This window comes from Aspergillus fijiensis (genome assembly GCF_003184825.1).
Source record: "Aspergillus fijiensis CBS 313.89 unplaced genomic scaffold BO72scaffold_19, whole genome shotgun sequence".
NCBI lineage: Eukaryota > Fungi > Ascomycota > Eurotiomycetes > Eurotiales > Aspergillaceae > Aspergillus > Aspergillus fijiensis.
In genome coordinates, this window is record NW_024468995.1 from 459,043 (window position 1) to 485,290 (window position 26,248).

Consider the following 26,248-nt stretch of genomic DNA (forward strand, 5'->3'; position numbering starts at 1 on the left):
CTTCTGTTGCATTCCTTCGCGGACCCCTCCGGCAAGCAGGTAAAATGACCTCGGCAAATACCCCGGCCCGCCGACTCTGCCACGATCTACCGCTTTCGCCTCGCAACGTCCTCCGTGGCTGCTGTGGCTGATCCCTGTGGCTGACCCGCAAAGCCATCCGCCCACAGTCATAGAAGCAAAGTAAACTTGAAACAAAATAATCTATGAATTTCTATCATGCCGCTGCCCATGCCACAGAAACGAGCAGCACAATGTTCTAATTTTACAAATAGATATAACACAAGGGAGTTCCCGCCGTCGTGTCCAAGATATCATAGATCTCGCGGGAGGCGGTGAGGTTGCCCATCCAGAGGGTGTCGTGGATGGTGGTGTTGGGGCCGGGGATGAGCCCGTCGAGGAAGTCGGGGCCCTTGACCACGTAGGTGCGGTTGGCCGGGTTGAGGTTCTGCCAGATCCAGAAGACGCGGTCGATCATGCCGTGGTGGACGTAGAAGGCCGGGTCACCGGGGGAGGCGTAGAGGTCCTGTGTGTCGGGGTTGTTAGTGAGGATTGAGAAATGGAAAAGAACTGGCGAAGGGTACATACACCTCCAGGGTCACCGCCGATGGTGAAGTGGCCGGCCGTGTGCACGCCCAAGAACCCTTCCTCGAAAAACCCTTGCATGGTCCACTCGAAGCACGAGATGTCGTCGCAGTTCTGGATCAGGTCCATCACGTCGCTGGTCTTGGTCCAGCCCTGCGCGGCGACCGGCGAGATGTCGCGGCGCAGACAGCGCGGGTTGTAGTCCAGGCCGGTGCCGTTCTGGGCCACCAGGCCGGGGATCTGCAGGGTGGGGTCGACGGGACCGAGGTTGACGGTCATGCTAGAGTGTAGTTCGTTAGAACTGGACGAATTGAGGGAGAGAGCCAGGGAAGGTCAGGGTAAGGCTTACTTGGCGAAAGGACCGTTGGTGACACAGCCGCCGCCCACACCCGGGGGAAGAGTGGTGTAGGCAGTGGCCGGGGTGCCGTTGTGAGCAACATAGTCGCCGTTACCGGACATACTGTACTCGGTGCCATCGAAGAGAGGCGAGTTGATCGGGTTGTTCACGTATTTGTTCCAGGCCCAGTAGGGCTGGTAACCATCGTAGCCACACTCGTCGCGCAGAGCGGTCTCATAGGCCCAGGTGAACAGCCGGTGCCAGGTGAGGAAGTTACCCTACATCCAATCAGCTGGGAGAGAATTAATTTGGGGGAAGCAGGGCGCCTTACCGTGCCATGAATCCACAAGGTCTGGTTGATGTGCACCGCGACGAAATCATCGAACCGGTTACGGGCACCAGGGGCGAAGCTGGGATCGGACTTGGGGGGCTTGCTCATCAAGCACAGCACCGCATCGGTGTACTTCTTCCGATCCGCGGGTGCCAAAGAGGACCTGGTGTTTCATGTGAATGAGTTTGGCGAACTCTCCCCAGCTTAGCGCGGGAAGGCGAGACGTACCACTCGCGACGGACTGCCGCATTCTTGATGTTGCAGGTTGAGTTGGAGCCATGAGCGGCCTCATAGGCCAACTTAGTGGCCAAAGCTTTGCTGGAGAGCTTATCCACGGCATCGGGGGTGCCGAGGATGGCAGCGGCGGGCGAAGCAGCCAAAGCAGCCACAGCCGCAGTGGACAGGAGGGATAACTTCATGATAACAGCAGTCACCGGACGAGAATGAACTGAGCGGGCTGACAGAGTTACAGAAAAGTTGGTCGCCCACTACCTCTATATAGTCCTGTCCCTGGGATCTTCGTCTTTGCCCCTGATAAGACAAGAAGACCAAGGAAAGGCTGCTGCCTCGTGGGAAAAAGAAGCTAATCAGCCCATGTGGTCGTCTGGAGGTCGGAACCGGGCGAATAGCCCTAAGAGAAACCCCCCAAATGGCACCAGTTGGGACGACAACCTCTTAGTCGCTGCACCGTCGGCAACTAAAGTGCGAAGCATACCGGAGTACGCATGGTTCCTGCCATACAATGCAATTTTAGACAGTTCTAGCCGGAATTCGAACCGATAGTGGGGGGGCTTGCTTTGTTCGCTAAGGGTCTTTTCGTTTCCGAGAGCAGCCGGTATCCTCGGTGACGGTTTCCATCTGCTCGTCTCTACAACTCGAGACCTCGTCTGTTTGTTCAAGATGGTATCGACTGAAGAGAGATCGTGCAATGATCTATTCCCCCGGATTCAACGTTTGACCTGTCATAGTGGTGGCAAATCAATTATCTCGAGGGCGGGCTGAACGTGGCCAAGCGTGGACAGGGGTCCCTGCGCCGCCCGCGTTCTGAGTCGACAAATTGCCTCCCACCCCGGTTGGGAGCCAGGGACACCCCTGACTGGATGAGCACTCAATTGTTCCTTGAGCGCGGGAAGGCGATGGCGCCGGTGGTCGAGAATTGACAATTAATATCTTTTAATCTATGTTAGTGCTTATTAGTGGGTCCGTTAGCACCACTTCGTCGGCCGCACTACGCTCTTAGCCGCTGTCATCCGTCTTCCCCGATTTGAGAACCTGACTCCGGCCGGAAGAAAAGAGGAACACGAAATGGAGTCCGAAATGGAGTCCGGTGGAGTGCCAGATTCAGGGAAATGTGCGATTGCTGGCCTGTGAGTTCGATCTTCCCTCCCTCCCACGGTCGAACCCTCCCGTGATCGTCCGGATCGTCTCGTTGTCTACCCCAAACACCAAGTGTATGTCTTGCATGGGGTCCAGATTCTATCTAGATGATGTCTCTGGTCGACCACGCTGTTGTGGGATTGCTGAACGCTAGAGGGTGCATGGGATGCCTGCCACGTTGCCCCTGCAGCGCCACGCGAAGCAATAATTACCGGCGTCCGGGGCTTCTGGAGCCTGGCGTGAGCAAAATAGATGAGAAAGTGACACTAGAGTCTGCATTATCCCTGCTAGCCTGGCCAAAGAGGAGATTTGAGGGGGCTCTTCAGACCTTTCGAGCCCATCGGCCGGACAGCTGAGGCTAATTGACTCGCTTAGTTCTCGAGTGCCACCCACCTTCTATCCTGCTCCAGACCTCCCGGCCTGGTTCCCCAAGTGGATGGAACTTCCGAAGACGTAACATTTCACGGAATGTGGGATCGGAGAAGGATCAGAAATTCAGGCCCGGATCGTGCAGAAGTCGTTCTTGGCTGCGCCTCGTAGACGGTCGACCGTCCCTTGTGATTCCTGTGGAAGACTGCACAGGCAGGAAGAAAAAAAGGACCACTCGTCCTAGGATTCCTCTCTCCATGTATCAACTCAACATCGCTGTTCATGGCTTGCTGTCACTGTGTTCAGTGACTTCTTCTTCGCCGATATGATGGCAGTTCCCCTCTGGCCGCGAACTGGGGCCGGCTCCTCCCACGCCCCGACCATCTTGGCAGTGGTTGGGACTTTGTCGGGTCTGTCCACGCTGATCGTGCTGCTACGGTGCTATGTGCGCGGACTGGTGCTGCGGAAGTTCAATGCGGAGGAGTACAATATACTCGGGGCGTGGGTAAGTGGACTCTGGTTTGACCTGCATGCTTCATGATGGAGAAGATCGACATGTTCTAATCAGTATACCCCCATCCAAGCTTTGCGCTGTGGGAGTACTCGTTTGCTTCGTGGTTGAAACCCAGCATGGAGTCGGTCGATACAACAAAGATATTTCCGACGAGGATCTTGGGTACCTGGCCAAAGTGGTTTATTTCCATTCCATCATTGTCATGGTTGGCCTTAGCTTGGTCAAGATCTCCCTGGCGGTCTTCTTGCGACGATTCGCGCAGAGTTGGCTGCGAAAAGCCTTGGTTGGATCGATTAGTTCGTCGGCCTCTCACGCCTGAGTCCTGAACCTGCTTCTCATCATCATAGTCTTCCTAATCGCCTTTACTATCGCCTGCGCCTTGACCCTGATCCTTGAGTGTATCCCTGTGGCTGCGGCCTGGGATTATAGTCTGAGGGCCAATGCGCGCTGTTTCGATTCTGGTACTTTCACGGCTATCGGACTGTGGAACAGCAGTGCGTTTTCCCCCGTGTCACGTCAATCGTCTTTCCTATTCGCAGAGGCTCACACCGATCGCATTCCAGTTACCAACCTCGTGACGGATGTCATTTTCGCCACACTACCGGTGCCGATGTTTATCAAGATCCAGGTCAACCTACGGACCAAGGCGTCGCTGATTGGGGTGCTGAGCTTGGGATATTTGTACGTGACTAAGCTCTTCGTACGCGGGAATCGAACTGATCTGGGTTGAATTTAGGGCCTGTGTTGCTGGAGTCATCAAAATTGTCGCTCAGATCAAAGTGCTCAAGGAGACGGATGTGTACCGGTAAGTGACGGTCTTGGAGTATTATGGGGGGCCTTTTAGCTCACACAATATGCAGGAATGATACGTTCATGGTGTGGAACTGGTATGTCGAAGCCATTCGGTGACTGTCTGAGGCTTGAGACTGACAACAGGAAACAGCGTGGAATTGAATGTCGCTATCATCGCAGCATGCTTACCTAGTCTCAAGACCTTGGTCAAATCGCTCTTGGATAGCACGCGCAACCTAACCAGCGGACGACGCAATGCATACGGCAATTACTACCCCGAACATTATGGCCAACGCAGTGCCGACGTCACGCTCAAGTCGATGGTGCCCCGAGCGCCCCATTCGATGTATAATATCACGGTGGAGGGAAGTTCCGATGGAGACTCGAACAGCGCGCACAGTGGCAATCGCGAGGAGGATGAACAGCGGCTGCATCGCACGGAGCTTGGCATCTTGAAAACCACCGAGGTGGTGGTGCATACGCAGCAGTAGGCTGCAATCGGCTGGACTGTACATATTCAAAGCATGATACGTATATAAGCTCTTTCTTTTGTTTCCTCGTTCCACTGATGTGCCACCACCATTTTTCGACTTGGCCCAGCATTGATGGGAGACGCGTTCGGCGCGTTGGTCCAGCAAGTATTGAATTCTTGGCGGCAATCCACCCCTTGCATATCGCGGTGGGCTTCTCATACGCATAAATGGGGACTCAGTGACAGCTGGCATCAGCTGGATGAAGGAGAACTTCACGTCGCGTACTATTCATCTTCATCGTCGTCTCGTCAGTCATCCTAGAGTGGAAACAATCACAAATCAGCAGAAGTCATTCTCAGGCAGTAGTTTTGTTAATCGAGAGATTGGGAAATGGTGCAGATACCTCAGGAGAAAGAGGCCAACTATGGTAGCCGTCATCGAGTGATATATTCGAAAGAGGAGGAAAAGCAGGTGGTGAGGAAACTCGACCGGTATATCTTGCCGATGTTGTGTTGGGTCTTCTTCTTTCAGTGTTGGTCATCCCCGCCAGTTGCCTTTTTCTTTTTCCCTTTCTTTTTCTTTCTTCTCCCCTTCACTTCTTCCCTCTTCACTTCATCCTCGTCCTCGTCCTCCTCCTTCTACTCACCATCATCATCCCCATCACTATCACAGTTCTCGACAAGCAGAGCTTGAGTTATGCCTCGGTCTTCGGCCTTCTCGATGACCTCTCCTTGCAGGGGTCCCAGTACTCCTGGTGCTCCTCGATTTTCTACCTTGGTATGACTTTCAACGCGAAGATAATCACCAAACGCATCTCGCTGACAGGCTTCAAGGACAGCTGGTGGCGGAATATCCCTTCATTTATCTGATGAGTCGCCTGCCCTTGACGCGATTTGTTGGGGTCACCATGTATGTGGAGCCTCAATCACTTCGGGGAAGCTTCTCTAACCTTTCTTCTGGCTTAGTATCATATGGGGAGGGATCTGCATGTGCCTGGCAGCCACCCAGTCTTTTGCCGACTTTGCCGCCGTACGATTTCTCCTCGGAGTGAGTGAAGGAGCAGTCGCCCCAGCATTCGTCACTCTGACCAGTATCTGGTATAGAAAGAATGAACATGCTTTGCGGGTTGGGTGAGGCAAAATGAGCCGTCCTGCGGTTCAGATGAAGTCTAATCTCTTACTCTAGGATTTGGATCACGATGGATGGCTTGGCTCAGGTACTTGGCTGTCTGCTCATGTACGGGATCGGACGATCGCATCCCGGCAATCTCGCACCCTGGAGGACTTTGTTCCTCATCTGCGGAGCCATAACATGTGGCATTGGCGGTCTCTTTATGCTTATCGTTCCTGTTTCGCCCAAGAGAGCATGGTTCCTCACCCCGCGTGAAAAGGAGGTTCTTGAAGCAAGGATGACGCTTGATCGGGACGCCGGCGATCTAACTCAGTTCTCAGTTGCACAAATTAAGGAGACATTGGGAGATATCCGGGCGTGGTTCATGTTCATTTTCGGGGTCTTGGTCACCATGCAGGCCCCAGTGATGACAGTGAGGTCTTGTTTCCAAAGGGGTCGTCCCACCGTCGCTGACAGGTTTAGTTTGCTTCCCTCATTATCAAGAACCTGAACTACACCAGTCTCCAGACAATGCTGTATACGGCCCCCTCTGGAGCCGTACAGATCCTGGCGATATGGATCAGCCTTGCAGGGTGCTACCTTCTCCCTAATCATCGGTGCTTGGTTCTGATGATGATGACTATCCCTCCCTTGGTCGGAAACATCCTCCTCCTCAAGCTGCCACTCACTGCTGGCTGGGGTTTAATCGCCTCGTCGTGGCTGGTAAGACATCATCGCCATCTTCTTTCTTCATATTCTGCAATAGTAGTGTGGACTCTAGGACTGAGTGATTGCAGGCTTCATGTCTACCCAACATCCTAGCTGTCGTGCTGAGCCTTAGCGCCTCAAACGTCAAAGGCAACACCAAGCGTCCCATGGTCAACGCCTTGTTCTTCATTGGATACTGTACCGGGTGTATTGCAGCTCCTCAACTCTGGAAGCCCAGTGCTGCACCGCGATTTTTTGAGGGGGTCGTGACGGCCATTGTCACCTGGTGCCTGCTCATCGTGGCACTGAGTCTGTACTGGTACATCTGTCGGTCGGAAAATTGTAAACGAGACCAGACCCCGATTATTTCCCCAGGGATCACCTACCAAGCCGGTGAAGATGTCACCGACATACAAGATACTCGGTTTCGATATAGCTACTAGGGGCTTGTTCACCACCTGTGCGACCGAGGCGATGCCTCGACATTTTGGCCGAGCCATGTCATGCCACTTATGCATCTACCATGCGATCAGTCGTTCTCATTCCGAGACGGCAAATATGAAGTATTGCTTACGGCGCCTACGGCACCTATGATGGCCGAAAATACTGCACTCGTTGGTATACTCGCGCGTAGTGGAGGCCGGGCATAGTGACAGTCCGAAGGAAAAGGCACGAGCCACATCAATAGACTAAAGAGACTGAGTTACTTGCAGGGACTACTGGTCGATCATTGTTCTTCATAGCTTATTCCCGATGCAAGCATTCCAAATGTGGCAAGCGATCGATCGGGATAATTCTCCCATTTCTTTAGATGTCGATCACCGACTGATGAGGTCGCAGAGTAACTCCGCGTGGATCAGCATCAGAGGGTCCACCGCCACTCTTTTGACCCTTTTAAATGCCGGATAAGACCAAGCGGGCCCAGCAAAATTACCGAAGCACAGTACGAGTCGCTTGACTATCATTGGCAATTGGTCTTCACCTTGTGTGGAGATCTGCGGGGACTCCTTACCTCTTCGGCGTAATAAGCCTCGGATGCTTCTCGCCTGCGATAATGCACGTCGATCCCAAGTGCACCGTGCTCCAGGTTCTCCGATCAATACACTTCGGCAGGATCTATGGGGTGAGGACATTCAGTTGGTGCAAATGGCTTTGGTGAGGACAGGGACAGTTTAAAGGATGCCAGAAGCCGCTTGACTTGGTGGAGGAGAATAAACCAAGTGTCTGTTCAACACCCACAACACCCACAACGCGCCTCAATCACTCAAGAGATCAGCCGCTGCTTCACTTCCGCCCTTCCGCTATTCACAATGGCTATAGCCACTCACCAGAACGAGCCCATTGCCATCGTGGGCAGTGCCTGTCGCTTCTCTGGCGGAGCATCGTCGCCCTCGAAGCTGTGGAGTCTCCTTCGCAACCCTCGCGATGTTCGCAGCGTGATCCCCAACAGTCGCTTCAATGCCGAGAACTACTATCACCCTGACCCAGCGTACCATGGTCACAGCAATGTTCGACATTCCTACGTGCTAGACGAGGATGTCACCGCTTTCGACACCGAGTTCTTCGGGATCAAGCCGGTGGAGGCGAAGGCCATCGACCCTCAACAACGTCTTTTGATGGAAACTGTCTACGAGGGTCTCGAGTCGGCCGGGCTGACAATAGATGCCCTCAGGGGCAGTGACACGGGTGTCTATGTTGGACTCATGTGTGGTGATTACGAGGCCAGCTTGCTACGTGATCGTAAGTCATGCTTTCGATTTTGCTCGGGATATGAGTCTACTGACACAGGAGGCTTGTAATAGCAAAAACTGCTCCAGTCTACGCTGCCACCGGCATTGGACGGAGCATTCTGTCGAACCGTGTCTCGTACTTCTTTGACTGGCACGGGCCATCGATGACCTTGGATACCGCCTGTTCCTCCAGTCTGGTGGCGGTCCACCTGGCCGTGCAGTCGCTCCGAGCTGGGGAGTCACGGATCGCTCTGGCTTGTGGATCTAATCTACTGCTGGGTCCAGAGAATTACATTATGGAAAGCAAGCTGAAGATGCTGTCTCCCGACGGTCAGTACTAAGAACCTTAGCTTCCAGAATGGGTGGGCTGACCTAAATTACAGGCCGCAGTAAGATGTGGGACAAGGATGCCAACGGCTACGCCCGGGGAGATGGTGTTGCTGCGTGCGTTCTGAAGACTCTTAGTGCCGCGATTGAGGATGGAGATGACATTGAGTGCATAATTCGCGAGACTGGTTTTAACCAGGACGGAGCCACCACCGGTATCACTATGCCCAGCGCTGCTGCCCAGCAGGCCTTGATCCGTGCGACCTATGCCAAAGCGGGCCTGGATTTGGAGAAGGCGTCCGACCGGCCTCAATTCTTCGAAGCACATGGGACAGGTACGCCTGCAGGAGATCCGATCGAGGCCGAAGCCATCTCGAGGGCCTTTTATGGTAAGGACTTTGGCACCAAAGCCACGGATGACCGTCTCTATGTGGGCTCGATCAAGACCATCCTTGGACATACCGAAGGTACTGCAGGCCTGGCTGCCCTGCTCAAGGCGTCGCTAGCTCTTCAGCATTCGACTGTACCACCTAATATGCTGTTGAACAACCTCAGCGACCGAGTGGCTCCTTTCACTGCAAACCTGGAAATACCCTCAACGGCCAAGCAATGGCCTCAAGTCGTCCCTGGTCAGCCACGACGAGCCAGTGTGAACAGTTTCGGCTTCGGCGGTGCCAATGCCCATGCTATTCTGGAGAGCTACGAGCGCCCTCAGCTGATTGAGGATGGGATCCAGAATCAATTTACCCCCTTTGTGTTCTCCGCCCTCAGCCGTCAATCGCTGCGTGCAAGCCTCTCCGCGTACGCTGATTACATCCAAGAAAACCCATCCCTCAATCTGCGCGACCTGGCATACACCCTGCAGCAACGTCGGTCTGAGTTCCCTTACCGCATTTCATTTGCTGCTGCATCGGCCGATGACTTGGTGGCAAAGATTCGGGGTGAATTGGAAGCAACCAAGGCTGAAGATCTGGGCGTGAGACTCTCGGCTCCCTCGGGAGGGAAGAAGCCAAAGGTTCTCGGCATTTTCACTGGCCAAGGAGCGCAGTACGCTCGTATGGGCGCTGAGCTGATTGAGAAGTCCGCCACCGCTCGGAAGATTGTCCGGGACCTGCAAGGTCACATTGAGCAACTTCCCGAGGAGATTCGCCCTGACTTCTCACTCGAGAAGGAGCTTCGCGCGGCCGCTTATACCTCGCGGGTTTTGACGGGTGCTTTTTCATTCCTCTCCACCGTTGTTCAGATCGTGTTGGTGGATCTGCTGAAGCTCGCAGGCGTTCATTTCGATGCCATCGTTGCTCACTCCTCGGGTGAAATGGCTGCAGCATACGCGGCCGGTCACTTGAGCGCGCGAGACGCTATGTGTGTGGCGTACTTTCGTGGTCGATTTGCTTCGAAGATGGAAAGTCCCAACGGACCTCACATTAAAGGAGCTATGCTGGCGGCTGGTATGTCTCCAGAAGATGCGCAGGCTCTGGTAGAAGACGAGCTCTTCGCCGGTCGCCTCTGTGTTGCCGCTGTCAACTCATCCTCTAGTGTGACCATCTCGGGTGACGAGGATGCCATTGACGAGGTCAAAACGATCTTGGACGACGAGAACAAGTTCAACCGCAAGCTTCGTGTCGACCGAGCCTACCACTCCAACCATGTATCGCGACGTCTTGCCGATTATGTCGCCTTGGTCAAGTCGGCAGGTGTCCGCGCCATCGAGCCAACATCGAACAACTGTCTCTGGATCTCGAGTGTGTATGGCCGCGAGGTTACAGCAGACATGAACCTCAGTGACGAATACTGGGGTGCAAGTGTCGCTCGGTCTGTGCAGTTCTATCAAGCTCTCAAGCTTGCTCTTGAAGGAGGCGAATACCAGGCTGCAATCGAAGTCGGCCCTCATCCGGCTTTGAAGGGACCCGCATCGCAAACCATCCAGGAAGTTTTAGGTAAGAGCATTCCATACTATGGTGTGCTCAACCGAGGATCGGATGCTGCGGTCAGCCTGGCTTCGAGTCTCGGATATCTATGGTGCCATCTCGGGGGGCAGAACCTCGACTTGACTGGATTTGATCTTGCGGTGAATGACGACCAGTCCACCCTCCGCGTGGTCAAGGGCCTTCCAAGCTATAAGTGGAACCATGAGGCCTCTTACCGTCATGAGTCGCGAGCATCAAAGAAGCACCGTTCTCAAATCCAGCAATTCAACCAGTTGTTGGGGACCATGAAGCCGGAGAGCGCAGCTCACCATTTGAGCTGGGGACACCTACTCCGCACCAGCGAGATCGACTGGGTTTCAGGTCACCAGGTTCAAAATCAGACAGTCTTTCCTGCGGCAGGATACATCTGTACGGCGTTCGAGGGTGCTCGGGTCCTTGCAGGAGAGCGCGATGTTCGTATCTTCGAGCTGAAGAATTTTGTCATCCACCAGGCCTTGACCTTCAGCCAAGACGACGCTGGTATCGAGGTGCAGACTTCGCTGTCTGACGTTCGCCAATTAAGCGATAACCACGTCCAAGCCAAATTCACCTACTCCGCGAGCCTCGGAGAGGAGGATCTCGCCCTGGTAGCTGAAGCGGATCTCCATATCATCTTCGGGAAGTCCTTGGAGACCACTCTTCCTCGTCGAGCTACCAAGCCAGCTCACATGATCACAGTAGACAATGAGCGTTTCTACAATCTCTTGGCTACGCTGGGATACGGCTTCGAAGGACCGTTCAAGTCTCTGCACACGCTTAGGCGAAAGCTGGGAACGAGTGTGTGTGCTGTGAAATCAGTATCGCGCGATACGTTCGGACCGCCCTTGCTGGTGCATCCTGCTGAGTTGGACGGTGGCATCCAGTCTCTTATTCTTGCGTACAGCTACCCCGATGATGACCAGCTTCTGAACATGCATCTACCTACCAGCATGAGCAGCATCCGTGTCAATCCCGCTCTGTGCAAGTCCATGACTGACATCACTGTTGACTCGACTCTGGGCTCCACAAAGTCCGCTGGATTCTCGGGTGATGTCAGTATCTACACCAATGACTCCAATTGTGCAGCAATTCAGATGCAGCGCGTTGAATTGGTGCCCCTGGGTGCTTTGACCGCTAAGGACGATCGCAAGGTCTTCTCCAAATACCAGTGGGTCAAAAACAGCCTCGATGGCGAGTTGGCTGCGTCGGATACCACTGTGACAAAACATCATTCGGAGATCTTGGAGGGATTGGAGCGTATCTCGACCTACTACCTCAAGAAACTGGATGCAGAGGTGCCCGGCGACTCTCCGCTGAGGAGTAAGGATAGCCCTCACAGCCATTACCTTCAGTATGCTCGCCACATTGTTAGCCTGATCCGGAATGGAGAGCACAAGGTAGCCAAGAAGGAATGGTTAAAAGACTCCTTGGAAGACCTCCGTGCGGCCACAGAACAATTTTCGGACCTCATCGATTACCGCATGATGCACTTGGTTGGGCAACAGATGCCGCGTGTCTTCCGAGGTGAAACCAACATGCTGGAGGAGATGCGCGTCAGCAACATCCTCGACAACTACTATCAGGGTGCTTTTGGCTCGCGGGAGGCTGGTTTCTGGATTGGCAAGATCATCGCCCAACTAGCAGAGCGCTATCCTCATCTCAACATCCTGGAAGTTGGTGCTGGTACCGGAGGTGCTACAACAAGAATCCTCCAGAACCTTGACTCGAGATTCTTGTCCTATACTTTCACAGACGTGTCCAGTGGTTTCTTCGAAGGTGCTGCGGAGACATTCTCTGCTCACAAGGATCGTATGGTCTTCAAGACCTTTGATTGTGGTCAGGATCCCGTTGCTCAGGGCTACGCTGAGGGAACCTGTGACGTGGTTGTCGCTTTCCTCGTCATCCACGCCACCCCTGATCTTGAGCTCACCATGCGCAACATCCGTAAGCTGCTCAAGCCGGGCGGTTTTCTGATCGTCGGAGAAGGTACAAACAATGGCCAACCGTACGGCAGTGCCGGATTTATCTTTGGATCTCTGCCGGGTTGGTGGCTTGGTGCGGATACCGGCCGCCCTCTGTCGCCATTCGTCTCTTACTCCGAGTGGGAGAGACTCCTTCGGAGTAGTGGGTTCTCTGGTATTGATGCAACAGCACCCCAGTCATTCCAGGATATCCTTGGTATGACTGTGTTTGCTGCTCAAGCTGTGGATGACCGGGTTAGCTTCCTGCGCGAGCCTGTCAGTTCTGAAGTCCTGCAAGGTTCGGCTGCAGTTGAGTACCCTATCAAGAAGCTCGTCGTCATTGGGGGAAGCACACCGAAGACTCAATCTCTGATCCGGCCTGTCCAGAGTATTCTCAAAAATACCTCCCACGAGCTCCACTCCTTTAACAAGTTGACGGAAATAGACTTCGATCTGATCGATGCTGATACCACAGTCGTCAGCTTGTCGGAGCTGGACAAGCCTGTCTTCGAAGATATGACACCCGATGAGTGGCTCGCTTTCAAAACGCTCTTCTCTGCTCCCATCAAGCTTCTCTGGGTCACCAGTGGTCGGCTTAACGAGGACCCGTGGTCTAACATGACGGTCGGCTTTGCTCGTACTGCGGTGTTCGAAGCCCCTGCTCTGCAATTCCAGAACATTGATATCGCAGATCTAAGCTCGTTCAAGCCCGGAAGCCTGGTCGAGAAAATTCTACGCTTCGATGCCTCTGCCTCGTCGGGCAAGCATCTTCCGTGGCCATTGGAACCGGAGATCGTTGTCAATGCTGAGGGCGAGGAGCTCGTGCCCCGTCTCCGACACATCAAGGCCCGCAATGACCGCTACAATTCAGCTCGCCGCCCGATTACCAAGGAGGCTGACATTTACAAAGCCCCTGCAGCCCTGCACAAGGAGACCGAGGGATGGAAATTGACGGAGCTGTCACGTTGGGCTAGCCCTGCTGATACCAAGTCTCAAATCAGCCTTGAGATCAGCCATGCCGTGCTGTCGGCCCTTCGCACGCCGCATGGTCATCAGTTCCTTGTTATGGGAACCGAGCCCGAGAGTCAGGCACGATTCCTGGCTCTTGTGCCATCTCTCTTGTCGGTCATTCATGTGCCCAAAGCTTCGGCAGTTCCGCTGCCCGTTTCGACGCTAGCCGATGCCGACCTTCTGACTGTACTGGCTGCTCGTCTCGTCGCCATGGCTGTGGTCGACCCTCTCATTGATGGGGATACGGTTGTTGTGCACAACTCCACTGAGCTTCTGGCACGTACCATTGCTAGCCAAGCGGCAAGCAAGAATGTCCGCGCCTTCTTCGTAGCGGACTCGACGCAGGAGAACGTTCCTGTCTCTTGGACCAAGCTTGAGCCTTATCTGACCCAGTCCGAGGTGTCTGATATCCTACCTCTAGACACGGCTAGCTTTGTCGGCTTATCTAGCGAGCACTCCGAGATCGAGTCAAACATCATGTCCAGCCTTCCTTCACACTGCAGGAAGGAGTCCAGGGCAACCTTGTATTCGTCGGTTGGCTGGGAGAGCAGTCCTTCGTCTGCGCCATTCCTGGGCCAATTCCTACAGCGTGCTCTGGTCAGCGTGCAGACCGAGGCTGGAAAGATTTCACAAGCGGTGTCTCGGACTGTTTGTATTGATGATCTTCTGAACGAGCCAAGCCCTGAAGAGCCGACCACAATCATCGACTGGACTCTTTCCAAGACCTATCCTGTCCACGTCAGCCGGTTGGACTCGGTTTCGTTCTTCAAGGGCGACAAGACCTACTGGCTGTGTGGCTTGTCGGGCGCTCTTGGTGTCTCTCTGGCCGACTGGATGATTGAACGAGGCGCGAGATACCTTGTCTTGACCAGCCGTAACCCCAATATCTCCCCCGACTGGATCAAGGCTCATAAGCGCAATGGTGTCATTGTATCTATTGTACGCTGCGATGTGACAAACGAGCCTGCTCTGCGTGCTGCTCATCAGTCTATCTGCGAGACTATGCCGCAGATCATCGGTGTCCTGAACGGAGCCATGGTGCTGAGAGACGTCTCGATCCGCAACATGTCATTTGAACTAATGAGCGAGGTGTTCCGCCCAAAGGTATATGGAAGCATTCACCTGGACCGCATCTTCAAGAACGCCAATCTGGACTTCTTCATTTTATTCTCGTCTATCAACTGTGTCATTGGTAATCTGGGTCAAGCAAACTATGCGGCGGCGAATACTTTCATGTGCAGTCTGGCTGCTCAACGTCGCAAGCGCGGTCTCGCAGCTACTGCTTTGAATGTGGGTGCTATTATCGGTGCAGGTTACATGGAGCGCGAGTCCAGCAAGGCTCTTGACTTGACTGTGTCCAAGATGGCGCTGATGCACCTGTCAGAGCAAGATTATCACCAGCTTTTTGCGGAGGGTATCGATGCCGGTCGTCCGGATTCTGGCGACGAGGCCGAGCTCACCACCGGGCTTTTGGATATCCCTGCTGCCGACACGGAGAATGCGCCCAAGTGGCACTCCAACCCTGCATTCTTCGACTTTGTCGTTCACAGAGTTGAGAAGAACGGGACTGACGCAGGAAATGAGGTTGTTACCTCGGTCCAGGATCAGCTTGCTGGCTGCAAGTCAACCAGCGATGTGCTTGCTGTCGTCAAGGGTAAGTTTCCGCGTATCGCGATTCCATACATTCCATACTAACTAGAGCAGGGCGATTTGCCATGCAACTTCGCAATGTGTTGCAGATGAACACTGCCGACGAGGACTTGATGGCAATGAGGAGCCGTGACATTGGTCTCGACTCCTTGATTTCGGTCGATATCCGCTCGTGGTTCTTGAAGAACTTCGAAGTCAGCGTTCCGGTCCTGAAGATTATGGGCAATGATACTATGGCCGAGCTGGCCGACCTTGTGGCCGCGCAAGTCCCAGCTTCGCTGCTTCCTGGACTTGGAGGCGAAGAGTCTCCATCTGATCAGCCACCTGCCATGAACAATGCTTCCCAACCTGCTCCGGCTGCTGCACCGAATGATGAGACCAGCTCCTCGGCAGACTCCAACCAGGATGCCACTTCTACTGAATTCAGCAGTGGATACACTGGAACTAGCACCCCTGCCAGCTTGGAAGCCACCACAGTACCCCTATCGAAGGGACCGATTCGTATTGATTGGAAGGCCGAGATCGCATTGCCTCAGGCAGCGAATATTGACACCAGCGTGGCTCCTGCCGCCCGTCCTCGCACAATTGTGCTCACGGGTGTTAGTGGACTACTGGGCCGACACCTGCTCCTGCGCTTGCTGCAAGACCCATCCGTCAAGAAAATCGTCTGCCTCGCCACTCGCCGTCTTGACGAGCGCCTACAGTCAAAGGAGCTGGTTGAAGACAGCCGAATTCAGTACTTTCCAGGTGACCTCGAAGACCCCCGTCTCGGTCTCTCTGAACAGCAAGCGGCTCAGATCTTTAGCCGCGCGGATGCTGTGATCCACAACGGCGCCGACACCTCTCACCTCAAGTTCTACCCCGAGATCAAGGCCGCGAACATGGGCTCAACTAAGGAGCTAATCCGCCTCTGCACTGCTCGCAAGGTGCCCATTCATTACCTCTCTACCGTGGGTGTGGCCCTCTTTGGCAACTACACCTCCTTCCCCGAGGTCTCGGTTGCGGCGCACCCGCCCCCGGTTGACGGCTCTCACGGCTACGTAGCCGCCAAATGGGCCAGCGAGCGTCTCCTTGAGGAGTACAACAAGCAACACGGGGTGAATGTGTGGATCCACCGCCCCTCAACCATCATCCGCGAGGGCGCCGATGCCGAAAGCGCCGCCGCGCAGACCGACTGGATGAACGCCTTGGCCGCGTACATGCGCAAGACCCGCGCTGTACCCTCGCTGAAGAACCTGCGGGGTGCTCTCGACTTTGTCTCGGTGCACAACGCGACGAAGAGTATTCTAACAGCCGTGTTTGGGAGCAAGCCCAAGGCTTCCTCTGCGGGTGTCTCTTACACTCACCAGGTTGGCGATATTGTGATTCCGCTGGACAATCTTAAGGAGTTTGTGATCAAGGAGACGGGTGCTGCTCATGTCGATGTGCTTCCGGTGGAGGAGTGGAGTGCTCGAGCGGTGGCTGTGGGATTGAACCGGGGAGTCGCGGCGTTGATCGACTCGATGGATGACCCGGGTCAGCCTCACTATCCTCGGATGCTAAGGGGGGAGTAACTGCATAACTGGTAGTCTTGTCTTGTATGCTCATTTATAGGTAGTGTAATGCAATATGGCTTTTTTGCCGCCCTTGAACGAAAACTAGCTCGCGCAAAATGAGATTCGGCCTAGCCATTCTGGCGAAGCAGTCCACATACACTTTTATCCTAGGTTTTTAGGGCCCGCCACCACTCGACCAAGCAGTCTGGTCTTCATATGTCGGATTAATATCTGCTATCCAAAGCTACTATACACATACATGGACTCAACCACTCTTCCTCGCCAAAACACTAACCGGTAACCAGTGGAACTGCGCCCCACCCGGCTTCTGGATCTCCTCATACAACGCCGCCAACGCTTCCAACCATTCCTCCTGGCTCGGTACCGAAGGCGCCGCCTGCTTCAGCCTTTCCAACAGCGCACTGCTACTCTCCAGCGCAAGCATGAAGGTGTTCGTCACAAGAGGGATGAGGCTGGGAGCCCACGGCTTATACTGACAATCCACTACCTCCAGCCCGGCGCGGCGGTTGACGTGTTGATCGAGCTCGTCGAGCCATCTGGTTTGATAGATGTTAGGCTCAGGTACTACTGTACCTCGTGTTGGAGACTCCCACCGCGAGGAGTGCAGGACATACTGGAAGTTATGCTTGGTGACCGTCCACTTCCGGCGCATCAGCTCCCGGAACCGCAGCGCGGTCTCGTCGCCCTCGCGCGTGACGATACTCCCGAACCGGGCATCATCCCACTGGAGGTAGCCCCCTGGCTCTTTGCGTCGGGGGGTTGGGTATGTCAGTAAAACGGTGGAGGGGGCTTGCCGAAGAACCCTCAAGGGAGTTTGTGGGCTTGGGGGCTTGGGGTAAGGCAAAGTACTCACTCAACAATCTCTCCGCATGCCGGATCAGCGCGCTGGGGTCGTTGTCCCGGATAACAAACGCCCACATGCGCAGGTGCACTACGTCGAAGTGCCCGATTAGGTCTTCGGGGATTGTCTCGCTGAGCGAGTCGAGGTGGTCGAAGCGTACATTCGCGGGCCAGTATTCTGGGGCGGGCAAGTGGGTGCTTGCGATGTCGTAGCCGACGACTTGGGCGCTGAGGGGCAGGTGAGGGGAGAGTTCAAGGGCCCAGATGCTGGAGATCTCAGATTGTATGTATGAGCATGGGAGCAAAGGTCCGGAAGAAGTGGAGGAGAGAGGGCGAGAGGGAGGGAGCGAAGGGGAATCCTAACCCAGTTCCGGTCCCGATGTCCGCTATGATCATTCCCTCCTTTAGGGGAATGTCGGGGTGAAGCAGATAGCCAGTGTGGAGTTGCCAGAGCAGATGCTGGGAGGAGACCCTAAGAAGTAGGGTTTGGGGTTAGCATGGTGAGGAAAGTCTCGGGTGTGTGGTGCGCATACCTGGTGGCTTCGAAGCGATCGCGTGGGAGCAAATAGGTGGTGGGAGTCGAGGAGGCCATGATTGGGGGCTTGGGGTTTGATGTCAGAATTGCCTTTGCTTGAGAGATTGATGAGGGTGTTGAAGCTCTGCTGTAGGCTATATTTGAGGACCGGAATTTCCAAGGAGAGATAGACCCGAAGAGGGGGAAAGCGGTGGATATGATGCACGAGCCCGTCACAAACACAGACTAGTCTACGTATGAGAACCTGCATGATGATCGGCAGCGTCTAAGGCAGTGAGTCTGCATTATGTGTCCATTCTCTAATGCTCTGGCTCTGTTCTCGCGGCTGGATTGTAACTACTAGTGATCTGCTGCTCCTAGTGGGTTTGTGCGGTGCAGCAGTTGCAGCTCGGTATAGTGCCCAGTACCTACAGTACATACACATTGCTTAATGGGATGGCACGTCGCCGCCACTGCGTGAGGCGCTTTTTGTCTGCACCAAGTAGTCATGGTGGACGGTGATCCCCCCGCCAGCCTGCATAGGAACCTGATCTCCATACCGGTACTCGTCATCATCCGAAAACAGCCGCCACGGAGTGCGGCCAGAACAAATCTTGCCTTGGGGGTTCGGAAAGGACCCCGCGCTGGGACGACTACCAGATAGCCCCGTCTTCTCCCTGAAATATGTGTAAACGGGCCGCAGGCAAGGCAAACAAGCTTTGTGGCCCTCAAAAGTCAGTCCGTACGACGATTGCGGGCAGTGGGTGGGGAGGCTTACCAGCAACGGTGCCGATGTTCAGCTCTACGCAGGTCCAGATCAGATACGGGACGAAATTCCACGTAATGTCTTCGGAGCTAAGATCGACACTCATGAGGCAGACGAGTCGGATGATGGAGATGACAATCACGCTAGCCAGTGAGTTAGTCACAGGAAAACATGCAGTCAGCATTTAGTGCCGCCAACCGCGGGTTTATGTTATACTCACAGGCCCCCCATCAAAAAAGTCAGGGTGAGAATTGTCTTCTGCGTCCGGGTGGTGTGCAGCTCCCAGATGGCTCTCATTGGGATCATCAGAATCCCAATGTCGGTGACCGTGTCCGGGATGGACTTTCCCAGAAAGTAATCGCGGTTGTTGACTCCACATTTGGCCGGGATGCTCTTGTCCCAATACCCCTGCAAGGGGATGCATTGGAAGCAAACAATGAGGATCTGTTTCGGGGTTTGCTTCTGGATCAGCAAGGCAAACAAAAAGGCGGAAACAGTCTGTTGTTTGTGGGGCGGTCTCTGTCCTATCCTTACACAAGCTAGAGCCCAGGCAAACACGATCCAGGCAACAAATGTGGTCGCCTTCTGCACGTGAGGAACTCGGAAACTTCGTCGGTAGGAGAGCAGAATAGAAAGTTTGATGGCAACGGTGGCGGCCACATAGAAGAGCTCTGCAATGACCAAGGATTTGAGGAAGGCTGAGACCGAGCCGGGAGGCGCAGCCCAGAGATGCAGCCCTAACCCATGTCGAACGTCTGCATGTTTGTTTGTACATAGATTAGTCGCTGGACTCTCGAAGCAAACAGCATGAGTGAGAACTAACTCCAGACAACCGGCAGCAGGGACACAATGGCCCCGAAAATCTAGACTCGATGGTTAGGATATTGCTCTCAAAACAATCAGCCGCGAAAGGGGGGGGGGGGGGGGGGAGAAGGGGGAGAGACCAGCGACGATAGAACCACCCAATCATCCCACCACAGTCCGGCTTTGACCAAAATTCGAGCGGTGAATCTTAGCGAGACCGTCAAAAAGGCCAGGATCCAAGTCGTAATTAGCACAGCTACAATCTTTGGCCGTTGATCCGCTGAAAGATCAATTCCTGTTGGCCCGGTGGCGCTCATTGCTGCGCGGTCGGATTTTCACGAGGCGAGACACGAGTTCACACACGAAAGGGTTTGGAATTGTTGACGTTCATGGTTGTCAGAAACTTCTCACCTCTCTACATATAGCCCTCGCTAGAGTCAAGATTCATTGAGTATAATGGGTAAGAGGGAAGGGTGCAGACAGCTAGATAGCTGCACGAATATCCCGTTAGGAAGTAAGGCTTGCCTTTGGAGTCGAAGAGTGTGGGGGCCTAGGCATTTTGGATCAGTCGGCAAAAGAAGGATCGATAAGGTAACATTCAACTGAGCTTGTTTTCATTGCTTGTTTCCCATGCCAGTGCGTATAAAGGTGGAGTTCTTTCAGTCAATCATCGGGGTCACTCTCTACAATTCCAACACCCCCCCCGGAAGCTCCTACCTCCATGACCATGGCGCAAGTTCCTAAATACAGACTGATCGGCGATCATGAGTCTGGCGAGGCCAGCGCAAGATTGAGAGCAAACACGCTTCGATTCTTATGGCACTCCTTGCTAGCTGCACTCCTGTTGTTAGTGGCCTTTGCTGCAGGGAGATACCAGGCCCCTCCCGTGGTTTCCTGTGAGTGCTTGACTGCTATTCCTTCATTGAGTGAAAGAAGAAGAGACAGCTGATACACTGCCACCTATTCCCACGCATTAGTGGCAACCAAGCCCTCCGTATTTGAATACAACGGCGCATTCCAGGACGAAAGATCACCCCTGACCAACGATCTGTGGGAGGGACTCTTTCCCAAACGCAAGGGCTTCTTTCAGCACCCGACCATTGCTGATCACCGATCGGCGTTTGCTGTGTATCACCAGCTACACTGCCTGGTACGAAGTTCTTCGGACTCCCCACATCCCACTCAAATCAAGAAGCAACGAGTTTAGCTAACGAAAATGGAACGCGACAGAACAGCATCCGACAGGGCTACTGGGGCTTGTACGACATGGCAGTATCCAGGGGCCAGAACAACCTCACCAGTGACGATGATGATCTTCCCCACATGCTCTCACCGCACCACATCCGTCATTGCCTCGAACTACTCCGGTTGGCGTTGATGTGCCAGCCCGACCTGACCGTGGAGCTCAAGAACGAAACCCTGGGTGGAGTGACGGGATACGGGACCGAGCATCAGTGCAAAAGCTGGGAGGATCTGTCTCACTGGATGGCTCAGTGGGAGTCCTTTGGACTATGACTTAGCGGCTAGATACTGGGCGAATAAATTTGGCAAACGGAAACAAGTGCGGCTGTGTATTCAAACTAGTAGTGAGTCCCGTCCACAAGGCGAACGTTTAGGTAGACCTGAGCAGCAAATCATATCTCTTTCCCCATTAGTGGGTTCTCCAACCCTTGGATCTCTTCCAACTCCACTGACCGAGGCTGCAGTGACCGTCGCAGGAGAGCGAAATCGACACATGTTCGCACGGGCATTGCGGGGTTGAACTCGGGTTTCTGCTGGGTCTCTGTCCACCGGAAGGTCATCAGATATGCATCGGCGTGGCACTGGACACTCTGGCGCAGCATGTCCAGGCAATGGCCTTCTCAGAAAGGGCGGTAGTGTCAGCATGCGGCATTTTCGCCGAGGAGGGGGTGGGGGGTTCAGGATGCGATGGGAACCTACTAATGTGGGATTCGAGTTTGTTCTGCTCTGCGGCTGTTAGGTTGGGATGGTAATAGTCCCGGTGAATCCATTGGCGGAGGGTGTTCTTGAGCCCAGAGTAAGTACATGATTTCCAATAGAGCTCATCATGGAGGTTTTTGATTGGGTAGGGGAGGAGGAAAGGAGGCTGTACAATGCAATGCAGGTCGTGGTATACTCCAAGCCAGGCAAGGTGCTTGTCATCTCGAGGCAGCGAGATTGAGGTCTGGTTTGCCAGGTCCAGTTCCTCGGTTGAAACTCGGATGAACATATCCCCAAGTAGATCCTCCCAAGCTGCATCGGCCAATGAGCCGGGATCCTGGAAATATGCTGTTTGGGAGTAGTCGGTGAATTTCGTGGGAACAAAGTGGCGTTGAAGGCCGCGAAGCTCTATATGGTGGTCAGTTTGAATTAGTCTCAATGTCAAAACAGCCACCACCAAGCTTGCCTTCTCCGCGCGTCAATGAACATGCTGGGCTCGAACGGTGCGCGACCCAGGAAGTGAGAGATATCAAAACGAATGCATTTATGAGAACGGGAACTCCAATCCAAAGGGCGATTGGTTTAGAAAAGCTGGATTTGCACGTATGCTGAACCTGATGCCACCAGCCTTTTTGCTGCTGCTGGTCCCCATCTGTCGCGGTGGGCGTCAGAAAGGGCTGTGACTCTGTCTCCATGTTGTCTTTGATTAGGTGAGGAGAATTTCAATCCGGCGGTGATCTCGCGCGATGGCACCGTAGTAGCAGTCCCTTGTCTTCAAATGAGTTTTTCTTTGCTTGGGGCTGGAAGGACAAGAGTATGTTTGCCCTGTAAATCAATCCGTTCTCAGCATAGATCATGTGTGCAGCCGAGTGCATCCTCATCACTCGCATGCCGCTAATGCTTCACATTACACATCACACACATAGCATGCGAGGAATCGGTGGGCTTGGAGCAGCCGAGTTTTTCCCTCTCTTTCCCTTTGTGACCCAGGGCTTGCGGTCTGGGTGTCGGTTGCTGGGCGCGGTATCGAGGTCTATAAGTCGGTGTCTCTACCTCACAGTGTCCGGGGCAGATAGAGGAAGAGAAGGAGAGAGGAAGCTTGCGTCCATTTCCAACCCGATCCCCGTACATATCATCTTCTTTCATCTGAGAAGCCCAGGGCGTCGGTCTCAGCAGCAAAACAGCATACCGAGATCTTATATCCCTTCTTTGCCGAACCACCTGTCTCAAGATGAAGCCGTTGTCCGCGATGATCCTCTTGGGGGCTGGGAGCTTCCTAGTCCTCGCACTTCCCACCTCCGATAGCAAAGGTAATGAACATCCTACCCGCTCTGGTTCAATTGGGAAACTTTCGGTACTAACATCAATTATGAATTATGCTCTGGTAGCCACCCACTTCATTGAAGAGAACATTGCGTACCCGGAGGCGTACAGGGAAAAGCGTGCGGAAACACCACAGGGCCGCTCCGTCTCCGTCGAGGCGGAGGTTGCTTACCCGGAGGCATACGCGGAGAGTAAATGAGGCAACTGTTGCTTATTCAGTTGTGCTGTTGTTGATGGATAGTGAAGTGAAACTTCAATGCTCTTTTTCCAGGTGCAGATTGAATAGCATAGAATCTGTTTACCTGCCGAGGTTGATTTATCGGCTTATCCGCCCGAACAAAAACAAAAAGAAAAAGCAAAAGAAGAATGCGTCAGCGGGGAGTCGAACCCCGATCTATTGCTTGGAAGGCAACAATGCTAACCGCTACACCACTAACGCTTGCTTGTGTTAGTTCTTTCTAAGTACATATCACAAGGTACTTGTGCTAATCTGCAATAACCCCATTTTTCTTAGTAAACTTATAATAATTTTATAAATTATTGCTTTACCGCTTCAACAGACCGCCTCTCTTTCTAACTGACCCTAAGATAAGAATCATATACAAGATTCCCTAATAAAGAACCCTGATATACCAATCCCTTCGGCCTAAGATATCCTAAGACCCTAATAGCCCTAATAATCCTAATGTAACTTATAGTTGTTTAAACTAGGCAGCTTGGAAGGCTAAAACAGTATTGTCAGCAAATTGGGATATTGTAAATTGGTATGAGTAGCCCACCGTAGCTACATTATATATTCGGCAAACTGGAATTGATTTCATGCCTTATGTAAGACTGACGCCGAGCTGGGCGGCCCTGCAGAAAGTAATCTCTCCGCAACCTTGCCGTGTCCTGCTATCGTAACCCAGGGACTGCTTTGCTCTACTGCTATGGTTGAACACTCTTCTCTAGCTGCTTCGAGATCTAGCAAGATTCTATCTTCATCTGATGGGGCGGATCGGGTCGTTGCCTGCGACTCGTGCTACAAAAAAAAGGTGACGCCCTTTCCCCCTTTGGCCTTGCAGCGCTGATGGCGACCCCAAGATCAAGTGTGAGGCTGACAACCACCAATATAACTATTGCCTGCACCGTAATATTGCCTGTACGTATAGCCGACTGGCCCGGGGCTCAAATAAAAGGTATGAATCGAACAGCCGCCGCCGCCTCACAGAAACTCCAAGTCTGATCTGTGGTTGATGTACAGTGCAGAAAAGCCCAGGACCCGGACCAGAATGCCGCCAGGGGCTCTTGGGATGAGCCGCTTGCCATGCGGCCGCATTCCTCCTCTACGAGTATGTATAAGACTTTTCTTTTCTGCGCTCTATTCGGTAATCGTCTAAAATCCCACTGGCAGAGGTTCCAATGGTCAATCTGGGGTTGATGTATCTCAACGGGAAGCCGAGATAGCGCCGATGAGGGCAGGGCATGGGTGGAATCTCGCACCGGGGAGATCGTGAACATGGATAAATTGAGCACATTGGAGCTTCCGTGGGCCAGAGTCGGTCCTGTCCGGGACTCTTCCGCCGTACCTAAGCTCCCCGCTCGCCCCATGGTGGAGCGAAGTGTTGCTTCATACTGTTCATCATATCAGAGCCTCGTGTTTCCGGTCATCAGCAAGTCACTGTTCGCCAAGACCCTGCATCTCGCGTACGGACCACACTGTTATGGTTCCGACAGTGCCAAGTCCTGCATCTATGCCTTATTGTCGGTGGTGGCGATCTTTGGCCTGGAGAATGATCTGGGCGATGCACTGGACTGCGAGGCGTATGCCATAGCGTCCCAGAGCTTCACCGTCCCGATCATCAATGAAATGACCATGGATGGTCTTCAGGCGCTTGTCATGCTTGTAAGTTGATTCCGACTGGAACCGAGAGAACTCAACTAAAGGCTACCTATCATCAGACGCAGCATCACTACTTCCTGGCTGACTTACAAAGTGCGGCGGTCTCCATGTCCATGGCCAGCCGTCTAGTATTCAAGCTGGGCGCGCATGCGAGACCTGGCCCCACCATCTATCACAAGAGCATACCCGAATGCCATCTGCGCGACCTTTTCTGGCTCTGCTACTCCTTTGATCAGGATCTCTGCCTCACAACTGGACAGCCCCCGTCGGAATCCGGGGTGTTCTGCTCCCTGGACCTTCCGACACATTACGCACAGCTGCAGGACACCAATCTGCAGCACCCCGAGCAGACGTTGGCCATCACGGATGCCACGCTCCCTCTCTATCCCTGGGACCTTCGTCTCTCCCCGCTCAAAGCCGAGATTTACGAGGCTCTCTACTCCGCGACCGCGTGCCAGAGATCCAATTCGGAGTTCTTCGCCCAAATTCACCGCCTCGACCAGGCCTTGGAACATTGGCGCCTGAGCCTGGCTCCGGATATCCGGCCGACGCTGCAATTCTCCGTGGGAATGCCCGTCGACGCCACGCATAATACACAGGCCGTGATGCTGCGAAGAACAAGGGGATGGGGGGAAAGGTCAATGGACTGACGCTGCGCATCTCGATAGGGTTGTCATGTTCTACGCGATCACTTCCATCCTGACGCTCTTTCGCAATATCCTCAGAAACCCACGAGATCCTGCCATGGCGGATCTGGCGGATGTGCTGCAGGGGGTCCCGAATCTGATCGGCAAGATCCCCATCCGGACGCTGACGGTGGGCCCGATGATTCATCTAAGGTTCTTAAACAATTTCGCCACCGAGCCTGCTAGGCTCGCTAGATGTGCTATGGCCAAAGCTGAGCGTGAGGTTGCCGCCAGCGACGAGCATTCTTTACCGTAACTTGTGCCCTCTCATGTGCAGTCGCGCGTGTCCATAAGAAAAAGCCATGGAAGAATAGGCCTCCATCCTGCAGCAAACTAAACACTAGCCATCTACAACAAATACAATCATTCTGACCGGTCGGGGAGTGTGAAGATCTTTTCTATGTTAAAGAGAGTTACGAGGATGGAAGACCTAAGAGCTCCTGATGAGGGATTACATGACGTGGCACCGAAGCAGAGACCGCGTGGGGGTGTTTTCGAATCGCTGGTCAGGGCTATATTTTCCCGTGCTTAGTGGAGGGATACCGGAAATCCGGTATAGAATTCCTGAAATCCAACTACATGAATTTCACTTATTCTTTCCTCTCTACGTGTATGCATAAAGTCGTTTGACATGGTAAACAGAGCTATTTTCTGCTAATTGCATGTATATCTCGGTTACTTACAATATACGAAGGAGTTGCTGGTAGACCCACCGAGA

General features: G+C 53.7%; 9 protein-coding genes and 1 non-coding gene across 10 annotated transcripts; 5 read left to right on the forward strand and 5 right to left on the reverse strand.

The window, feature by feature from the left end:
• Window positions 1-262: 262 nt before the first annotated feature.
• Window positions 263-1,669, reverse strand: BO72DRAFT_495600 (tyrosinase family protein; the record flags this gene model as incomplete). The annotated part of the gene is made up of 5 exons (XM_040948560.1): window positions 263-523; window positions 586-862; window positions 932-1,197; window positions 1,251-1,413; window positions 1,479-1,669. The coding sequence occupies 5 exons, from the start codon at window positions 1,667-1,669 to the stop codon at window positions 263-265; spliced, it is 1,158 nt and encodes a 385-aa protein (XP_040802077.1).
• A 1,327-nt stretch (window positions 1,670-2,996) lies between these two features.
• Window positions 2,997-4,891, forward strand: BO72DRAFT_447488 (oxidoreductase). The gene is made up of 7 exons (XM_040944553.1): window positions 2,997-3,501; window positions 3,581-3,806; window positions 3,858-4,004; window positions 4,074-4,191; window positions 4,247-4,315; window positions 4,371-4,397; window positions 4,454-4,891. Exons 1-7 carry the CDS (start codon window positions 3,325-3,327, stop codon window positions 4,791-4,793), a joined length of 1,104 nt encoding a protein of 367 aa, XP_040802078.1. The 5' UTR covers window positions 2,997-3,324; the 3' UTR covers window positions 4,794-4,891.
• A 322-nt stretch (window positions 4,892-5,213) lies between these two features.
• On the forward strand, window positions 5,214-7,167 carry BO72DRAFT_402806 (pantothenate transporter). The gene is made up of 7 exons (XM_040942221.1): window positions 5,214-5,307; window positions 5,448-5,552; window positions 5,609-5,684; window positions 5,741-5,905; window positions 5,961-6,318; window positions 6,369-6,608; window positions 6,683-7,167. Exons 1-7 carry the CDS (start codon window positions 5,280-5,282, stop codon window positions 7,034-7,036), a joined length of 1,326 nt encoding a protein of 441 aa, XP_040802079.1. The 5' UTR covers window positions 5,214-5,279; the 3' UTR covers window positions 7,037-7,167.
• A 652-nt stretch (window positions 7,168-7,819) lies between these two features.
• On the forward strand, window positions 7,820-16,836 carry BO72DRAFT_427723 (putative polyketide synthase). Its single transcript, XM_040942993.1, has 4 exons — window positions 7,820-8,333; window positions 8,396-8,653; window positions 8,707-15,222; window positions 15,273-16,836. The coding sequence occupies exons 1-4, from the start codon at window positions 7,904-7,906 to the stop codon at window positions 16,769-16,771; spliced, it is 8,703 nt and encodes a 2,900-aa protein (XP_040802080.1). The 5' UTR covers window positions 7,820-7,903; the 3' UTR covers window positions 16,772-16,836.
• Window positions 16,837-16,975: 139 nt separating this feature from the next.
• BO72DRAFT_402811 (class I SAM-dependent methyltransferase) lies at window positions 16,976-18,278 on the reverse strand. Its single transcript, XM_040942222.1, has 5 exons — window positions 18,148-18,278; window positions 17,979-18,086; window positions 17,628-17,881; window positions 17,389-17,518; window positions 16,976-17,310 (listed from the first exon to the last, which is right to left on the reverse strand). Exons 1-5 carry the CDS (start codon window positions 18,204-18,206, stop codon window positions 17,019-17,021), a joined length of 843 nt encoding a protein of 280 aa, XP_040802081.1. The 5' UTR covers window positions 18,207-18,278; the 3' UTR covers window positions 16,976-17,018.
• A 298-nt stretch (window positions 18,279-18,576) lies between these two features.
• On the reverse strand, window positions 18,577-20,018 carry BO72DRAFT_427727 (uncharacterized protein; the record flags this gene model as incomplete). The annotated part of the gene is made up of 5 exons (XM_040942994.1): window positions 18,577-18,845; window positions 18,907-19,037; window positions 19,115-19,338; window positions 19,429-19,686; window positions 19,839-20,018. 5 exons carry the CDS (start codon window positions 20,013-20,015, stop codon window positions 18,577-18,579), a joined length of 1,059 nt encoding a protein of 352 aa, XP_040802082.1.
• Window positions 20,019-20,674: 656 nt separating this feature from the next.
• Window positions 20,675-21,343, forward strand: BO72DRAFT_507936 (uncharacterized protein; the record flags this gene model as incomplete). The annotated part of the gene is made up of 2 exons (XM_040949283.1): window positions 20,675-20,848; window positions 20,929-21,343. Coding segments are annotated over 2 exons (459 nt in total), but the record flags the coding sequence as incomplete, so codon positions are not given.
• On the reverse strand, window positions 21,333-22,334 carry BO72DRAFT_495607 (uncharacterized protein; the record flags this gene model as incomplete). The annotated part of the gene is made up of 3 exons (XM_040948561.1): window positions 21,333-21,556; window positions 21,640-22,047; window positions 22,142-22,334. 3 exons carry the CDS (start codon window positions 22,332-22,334, stop codon window positions 21,333-21,335), a joined length of 825 nt encoding a protein of 274 aa, XP_040802084.1.
• A 995-nt stretch (window positions 22,335-23,329) lies between these two features.
• On the reverse strand, window positions 23,330-23,401 carry BO72DRAFT_t117. Its single transcript has one exon. It is a non-coding gene; the product is annotated as a tRNA-Gly (tRNA).
• A 1,059-nt stretch (window positions 23,402-24,460) lies between these two features.
• On the forward strand, window positions 24,461-25,786 carry BO72DRAFT_495609 (fungal specific transcription factor domain-containing protein; the record flags this gene model as incomplete). Its single annotated transcript, XM_040948562.1, has 3 exons — window positions 24,461-24,847; window positions 24,904-25,481; window positions 25,513-25,786. 3 exons carry the CDS (start codon window positions 24,461-24,463, stop codon window positions 25,784-25,786), a joined length of 1,239 nt encoding a protein of 412 aa, XP_040802085.1.
• Between the last annotated feature and the right edge of the window lie 462 nt (window positions 25,787-26,248).